This window comes from Coregonus lavaretus (assembly GCF_964263955.1).
Source record: "Coregonus lavaretus genome assembly, chromosome: 24".
In the NCBI taxonomy this organism is placed as follows: Eukaryota; Metazoa; Chordata; class Actinopteri; order Salmoniformes; family Salmonidae; genus Coregonus; species Coregonus lavaretus.
Window position 1 is genome coordinate 12391754 of NC_140011.1, and position 8098 is coordinate 12399851.

Here is an 8098-nt window from a genome sequence, read left to right on the forward strand (position 1 = left end):
GAGGGAGGTGTTTCGTCCTAGGATCCTTAGCTTAGTGATGAGCTTTGAGGGCACTATGGTGTTGGTGTCAATGAATAGCATTCTCACATAGGTGTTCCTCGTGTCCAGGTGGGAAAGGGCAGTGTGGAGTGCAATAGAGATTGCATCATCTGTGGATCTGTTGGGGAAGTATGCAAATTGGAGTGGGTCTAGGGTTTCTGGGATAATGGTGTTGATGTGAGCCATGACCAGCCTTTCAAAGCACTTCATGGCTACAGACATGAGTGCTATGGGTCGGTAGTCATTTAGGCAGGTTATCTTAATGTCCTTGGGCACAGGGACTATGGTGGTCTGCTTGAAACATGTTGGTATTACAGAATCAGTCAGGAACATGTTGAAAATGTCAGTGAAGACACTTGACAGTTGGTCAGCGCATGCTTGGAGTACACATCCTGGTAATCCATCTGGCCCTGCGGCCTTGTGAATCTTGACCTGCTTAAAAGTCTTACTCACATTGGCTACGGAGAGCGTGATCACATAGTCATCCGGAACAGCTGATGCTCTCATGCATGCTTCAGTGTTGCTTGCCTCGAAGCGAGCATAGAAGTGATTTAGCTCGTCTGGTAGGCTTGTGTCACTGTGCAGCTCACGGCTGTGCTTCCCTTTGTAGTCTGTAATAGTTTTCAAGCCCCGCCACATTCGACGAGCATCAGAGCCGGTGCAGTACGATTCAATCTTAGTCCTGTATTGACTCTTTGCCTGTTTGATGGTTTGTCGGATGGCATAGCGGTATTTCTTATAAGCGTCCGGGTTAGAGTCCCACTCCTTGAAAGCGGAAGATCTACCCTTTAGTTCAGTGCGGATATTGCCTGTAATCCATGGCTTCTGGTTGGGGTATGTACGTAGGGTCACTGTGGGGACGACGTCGTCGTTGCACTTATCGGAAGAATCCTGGAACATATTCCAGTCTGTGCTAGCAAAACAGTCCTTTAGCTTAGCATCTGCATCAACCGAGTCACTGGTAGTTTTTGGTTATAAGCAGGAATCAGGAGGATAGAGTTATGGTCAGATTTGCCAAATGGAGGGCGAGGGAGAGCTTTGTATGCGTCTCTGTGTGTGGAGTAAAGGTGGTCTAGAGTTTTTTTCCTCTGGTTGCACATTTAACATGCTGGTAGAAATTAGGGAGAACGGATTTAAGTTTCCCTGCATTAATGTCCCAAGACAGCTGCTCAGAGTGTGGGAAGAGTTTCGCCCAGTGTAATGAGACACCAGATGGTTCAAACAGGAGAGAAACCTCATGAGTGCCCCTGCTGTGGGAAACGCTGCTTCCGATTAAATGCTCTGATCATACTTTTGAGGATTCACACTGGCGAGAAACACTACATTTGTTCTGAGTGCGGGAAGAGGTTCTCCCAAGATGGCGACCAGAAATTACACCAGATAAGACACCACCCTAACGTCTGACCTGAAGAGGACGGGAGGCACAGGCAGCTTCAGTAGAGGCACACACCCAATCCCAAATCCACCCTCTGCCCCCACCTTCCTAGCTCATACCCCCTAGCCACCAATATCAGGAGGTGTCAAACTCAATTCCTGGAGGGTATAAGGTCTAATGGTTTTAATTGTTTGCTTTCAATTTGTGTCCATTTAACACCTAGACAACCAGGAGAGGGGAGTTCCTAATCAAATACAAGGGAATTGTGGTGAATGATGGACGGAGTCAGACGCAGGAGTAAAATAACCGGATGCAGATGTATTCCTTCCAGACATACAATGCGCCTACAACGGCAATCGAAACAGGTACAGGGGAAACAATCCTCCCTGACCAAACACAGTCTCAGAAAATACAATAAATGTAATGACACAGGGGAAAATCAACCCTGGCAAAATAAATGAGAGAGTTTCTCAACCGAGCTACTCTCCTCCCACATAGAACAATCACTCACAAAGACAAGGGGGCAGAGGGAACACTTATACACAGACTAATTAGGGGATGAGCACCAGGTGTGTGTGATTGACAAGACAAGACAAGTGGAGTGATGAGAATGGGATCGGCAGTAGCTAGTAAGCCGGTGACGATGAACGTCGAAACCTGCCCGAACAAGGAGGGGAGGCAGCCTCGGCGGAAGTCGTGACAGGAATAGCGAATACCCTGTACAGTGTCATTTGAGATTTGCTGTACTTTGTTCATAGAACAGTCCTGTAGGCCTGCTGTAGTTCTCCCTTTCTGTTAGACTCATATTTAAAAGTCTAGGGTGGATGGAGTCTAGGGTGGATGGAAAAGAGGCCCGTAACATAACTCATGCAAATTCGGCTATTGCCAAGGAACAGTGAGAACAAAATATGCCAACAATCAAATGCTACCGTCAAACACAAAATGTTTATTTAGAAAACACACAGTAAACGGTTTGGGGAAAAGGGGCTGAGCTGGACCCAAGGAATGAAACAATAAAGTCAAAAACCCCTAAACTGATCTTGCCTGCCTCAAGAACTACTAAGCTTACTGCTAACCATACAAAAATACAGTGGGTGGTCCGCTCAGGTCTAACTAGTGTGTTTAGACAAGGTTTTCCTATGGGTAGTGTATGCCCAAGGGCGACTTGCTAAATCTCCCTTTTCCCAGGCACAAACAAACAATATAGGTACCATACGGACTAAACAGTTAACAAGTGAGTACACAAAAAACAAGACACCGCCGTATACATACTCACAAACAAAAAGAGTCTCTGTCAGCAAACACAACTGACTAGCTTTTAACACAAGGGGATGTGTGATATGATTGGGTAAGAAAACAGAAACAGGTGGTGCAATCAGGAGAAATGTCCACTGATTGGTCCACCTCGGCAATCAGCAGATTAACTGATGACTGACAGGTGGGACACACCAACGAACCTCCAATCAGGAACACCAAGGACACCTGTGATTAGGGCAGAAGGAGAGGAAAAACACAAAAACACATACAGGATACCTGTATCCGTAACAGTGTGTGTGTGTGTGTGTGTGTGGTAAAAGGTCATTGTAGAGAAACTTCAGTAATGCAACTGAAACTGTATTGTGAACTGTACTTAATAAACAGTCAGATATTATATAATACTATTATAATAAAAGTAGCCTAATGCACAATAATACTACTACACAGAAACACAAGGGATATTGTGAAATGGGATTTCATTTTTTATTATAAACAACAATTGCCCAGTACTTTAAAGAGGGCCAGGACAAAAGATAGATACACAGTCAGCCATGCAGTAAAATACAACAACATTCAAATGCAAATACGCTCCTTTGATCATCATATGAGTGAACATTTGTCTGAGTAGCATTCACTGTGTTACAAAGGAGGAGTCCAGTGTGGGAACCTAAACATATGAACTATTACCAGTCCCTGCAAACATGTACGTTCTGTGGTTATTTACAACTTCCAAGCAGACACAGCAAAGCCAGTGGAGAACAATAGTCTTCATTCACAGAGCGCACAGACCGTGACAGCCGACTCTGGCGAGACAATTGACTAGTGTCACACGATAACAACATGAAACTTTAAACATTTTACAGAAAGCATATATAATACCTGGGGTAAAATAATCATATGCAAATACAATATTTAAGTCTTACAAATGCTACACAATAGATAGACTACACAACAAGCGTTTACATTTCTTGGTCATAGTCTTGAGCTACACTCTCGGCGCGTATAGGATTCCATTCCTTTGGCAAAAATGGCATTTTTCCTTTTCTGGTCGCCAGACCCATAAACAAAGTTGTAGCCTACAACACAGAAAAAAGTTGGACATTTTGGTGAAGTCGCCATGCGTAACGGACAATCAAACCAAAGGAAAAAAAGTATCCTGATACCATCTCGCCTACACATAATGTCCCTTATCGAAGCCACCGTTCTAGGGAAACACAATAAAGATAACGTATGTGATGGGCATCAAGCAGTAGGCTAAGTAGACAACTTGTCTGTCCAGCTCCTGTGCCAAGTTTGGATGTGCGTAAAACTCTCCTCTGCTCGCCTACACATAATGTTTCTTATCGAAGTCTCCATTGGCTGACATGGTCTTGGGGGTATATTTGATGGGGTAGGCAATCTCGGCCCCCTGGGGACAGGAGCAGCACAGCAGGGTCCCCCCCAGAAGGAGCAGGGCTGTGGCAGCCCAGCCAATGTAGATGGCCGCTCCTATCTCCCTCTTCTTGGACGAGGACACATCTGGGTTGTAGAAGTCTACTATGATGTTATTAGCCATCCAACAGAGGGGAACCAACACCAATAGACCGCTGATTATGTAGACCACACCACCTGCGTTCACCACTTTGGCTTTCACCGATTCGGTCTTGATGCAGTTGGTGCACTGTGCTCCGGCTATGGTCACCACCAGCCCTGCCACCCCCAGCACCGCCGATATCACCGTGAGGGCGCGCGCCGTCTGCAGGTCCTGGCTGAGCGCGAGCACCGAGTCGTGCATCTTGCACTGCATCTGGCCTGTGCTCTGCACCACGCACGACATCCAGAGCCCGTCCCAGATGGTCTGCGCAACCACAATATTCATATCGATGAATGCTGTCACTTTCCACATGGGAAGCCCGCACGCAACCATGACCAGGAGCGATCCCAGTTGGCACAACCCCATCCCAATAAATTCCAGACACGCAGAGACCATGGTGAGCCTTTCTTTTCTTTAAAATAGAGAGAGGAGAGTGAATAAAAATGTAATTTGATATCCACTCGAGTATCAGAAAAATCTATTTCTCCTATTCGCTCTAGAAATGTTAGGCTTGTAAAAGATTATCAAAGAGATGCTAGGAGAAGAACCTGTTTAATAAGGTATGTAGGCTCTCTAGCAGGGCACGATCAGTGTACATCACAGTCTGAATCCACTCTGTGCAAGATGGGGTGCAGGGTTTGTCATTTATGGGACCGTTGTTTGAACACTAATGTCCAGAGCGACAGTTACACAGAGCGGATAAACTTTGAGCCAACCAGCGGCAAGCGCATCTCCGCCTCAGCCAATGAGTAGGCAGAGTTCGGATGCGGAGAGACAAAAGAGTTTAATGAGAGAGAGAGAGAGAGAGAGAGAGAGAGAGAGAGAGAGAGTGAGAGTGAGTGTGTGTGTGTGTGTGTGTGTGTGCATGGCAGTAACAGAAAAATGAACTCAACAGAAGGTTGACTGTCTTCCTGGAATTGATTCTGAGGAAGAAAGAAAAAATAACAGTTATGTGATGTCAGAAGACCAGAAACTATTTATGATAATATATATTATTTTGAATAGAAGAAAACAGATTTCATTTGTTGTTATATATGCAAACCATAGTGTGTGTGTATTTATACAATGGGTGGGTCTAATCCTGGATGTGGATAGGTCAAAACCGCGTTCCATTTGGTGTCTATTTAAGCAATAAGGCCTGAGGTGGTGTGGTATATGGCCAATATACCATGGCTAAGGGCTGTTCTTATGGATACAGCCCTTAGCCGTGGTATATTGGCCATATACCACAAACGCCTGAGGTGCCTTATTTCTGTTATAAACTGGCTACCAACGTAAGGACAGTAAACAAGTCATTTTGTGTCATACCCATAGTATATTGTCTGATATTCCACAGCTTTCAGCCAATCAGCATCCAGGACCCAAACTACCCGGTTTATAATTCACAAGTTACCACCGGCTAAAGCTATGCCTATTTACTGTTCAATTTCACTGCGCAATCTGTCTCATCAGCCCAGCCTGAGCCAGGCAATTCGAAAAATCTATCTCCAATGTAAAAAAGCATCTAAACTTTATTGCCCCTTTCTTTTAGACAAGCATTTGGTTTTCAACAGAGATTTGTATAAACCTTGCTGTCTGTCTCGCTGACATTTGCAACATTTTTTCAATATTCAATTGCAATGTCCACTGTCCCATTATAGTAACAAACTTGTCGGGAGTCAGGAGGAGACAGATTTTTATGGATACATACAAACAGGGCCAGCTCCAGGCATAAGCGACAAAAGCGGTCGCTTAGGGCCTCAGGCGGCTAGGGGGCCCCCAACCCCCCAATTTTGTAAAAACAAAATTAGGAACTCAGTCGGGGTCTCAAGTTACTGTTGAAAGTTAGAATATTATAATACACAAGGTGCAAGTTTGAAATGTGGTTGTGCATCAGCAATTATCCTATTGTTTCGTCAATCACTGATAGTCGCTCAATTAGCCATGTCAGCTAATATTTTTTTTATTGGTAAGTTAGTCTAGCCAGCTATATCAACTTGTAGTAATCATGGCTGATTACCGAAGAGGCATGTAGGGCACATGCCCGGGGGCCCTGACCTCCAGGGGGCCCACATTGATTTTGTTTGTCACTCTCACTAAGTACCATGTTTGGACACACCTACTCATTCCAGGGTTTTTCTTTATTTTTACTATTGAAAGAAATTCCACAAATTAACTTTAAACAAGGCACCTGTTAATTGAAATGCACTACAGGTGACAAACTCATTAAGCTGGTTGAGAGAATGCCAAGAGTGTGCAAAGCTGTCATTAAGGCAAAGGGTGGCTACTTTGAAGAATCTAAAATATATTTTGATTTGTTTAACACTTTTTTTGGTTACTACATGATTCCATATGTGTTATTTCATCGTTTTGATGTCTTCACTCTTATTCTACAATGTAGAAAATAGTAAAAATAAAGAAAAACCCTTGAATGAGTAGGTGTGTCCAAACTTTTGATGTGTAGAACAGCAGGAAATTAGCTTTAAAACTGAAAAGATGTCTCTGCCCAATGGCAAAATGAGTAGAATTGCATGAAATTCACTTTCAAACATATTTTTTCTCTCTAATTTAATAAATGTGACCAAGAAACCTCACAAATTGTATTAGGCCTATTGCCATTGGAAAACGTTCCTGGTCTTTGTAGTTGAATCTGTGTTGGAAATTCATTACTCGACTGAGGGGCCTTACAGATAATTGTATGTGTGGGGTACAGAGATGAGGTAGTCATTCAACAATCATGTTAAACACTATTATTGCACAGAGAGTGAGCCCATGCAACTTATTATGTGACTTGTTAAGGAAATGTTTACTGCTGAACTTATTTAGGCTTGCCATAACAAAGTGGTTGAATACTTACAGTTGAAGTCGGAAGTTTCATACACTTAGGTTGGAGTCATTAAAACTTGTTTTCAACCACTCCACAAATTTCTTGTTAACAAACTATAGTTTTGGCAAGTCGATTAGGACATCTACTTTGTGCATGACACAAGTAATTTTTCCAACAATTGTTTACAGACAGATTATTTCACTTATAATTCACTGTATCACAATTCCAGTGGGTCAGAAGTGTACATACACTAAGTTGACTGTGCCTTTAAACAGCTTGGAAAATTCCAGAAAATGATGTCATGGCTTTAGAAGCTTTTGATAGGCTAATTGACATCATTTGAGTCAATTGGAGGTGTACCTCTTTGCTTGACATCATGGGAAAATCAAATGAAATCAGCCAAGACGTCAGGAAAAAAATTGTAGACCTCCACAATCCTGGTTCATCCTTGGGAGCAATTTCCAAACGCCTGAAGGTACCACGTTCATCTGTACAAACAATAGTACGCAAGTATAAACACCAAGGGACCACGTAGCCGTCATACCGCTCAGGAAGGAGAAGCGTTCTGTCTCCTAGAGATGAACGTACTTTGGTGCGAAAAGTGCAAATCAATCCCAGAACAACAGCAAAGGACCTTGTGAAGATGCTGGAGGAAACAGGTACAAAAGCATCTATATCCACAGTAAAACGAGTCCTATATCGACATAACCTGAAAGGCTGCTCAGCAAGGAAGAAGCCACTGCTCCAAAACCGCCATTAAAAAAACATACTTTTTGGAGAAATGTCCTCTGGTCTGATGAAACCAAAATAGAACTGTTTGGCCATAATGACCATCATTATGTTTGGAGGAAAAAGGGGGTTTCTTGCAAGTCGAAGAACACCATCCCAACCATGAAGCACGGGGGTGGTAGCATCATGCTGTGGGGGTGCTTTGCTGCAGGAGGGACTGGTGCACTTCACAAAATAGATGGCATCATGAGGAAGGAAAATTATGTGGATATATTGAAGCAACATCTCAAGACATCAGTCAGGAAGTTAAAGCTTGGTC

At 43.5% G+C, this 8098-nt stretch overlaps 1 protein-coding gene across 1 annotated transcript; it reads right to left on the bottom strand.

The window, feature by feature from the left end:
* Positions 1-3140: 3140 nt before the first annotated feature.
* Positions 3141-4668, bottom strand: LOC311099920 (claudin-4-like). Its single transcript, XM_084140638.1, has one exon. It carries the CDS (start codon positions 4638-4640, stop codon positions 3996-3998), a length of 645 nt encoding a protein of 214 aa, XP_083996764.1. The 5' UTR covers positions 4641-4668; the 3' UTR covers positions 3141-3995.
* Positions 4669-8098: the final 3430 nt, after the last annotated feature.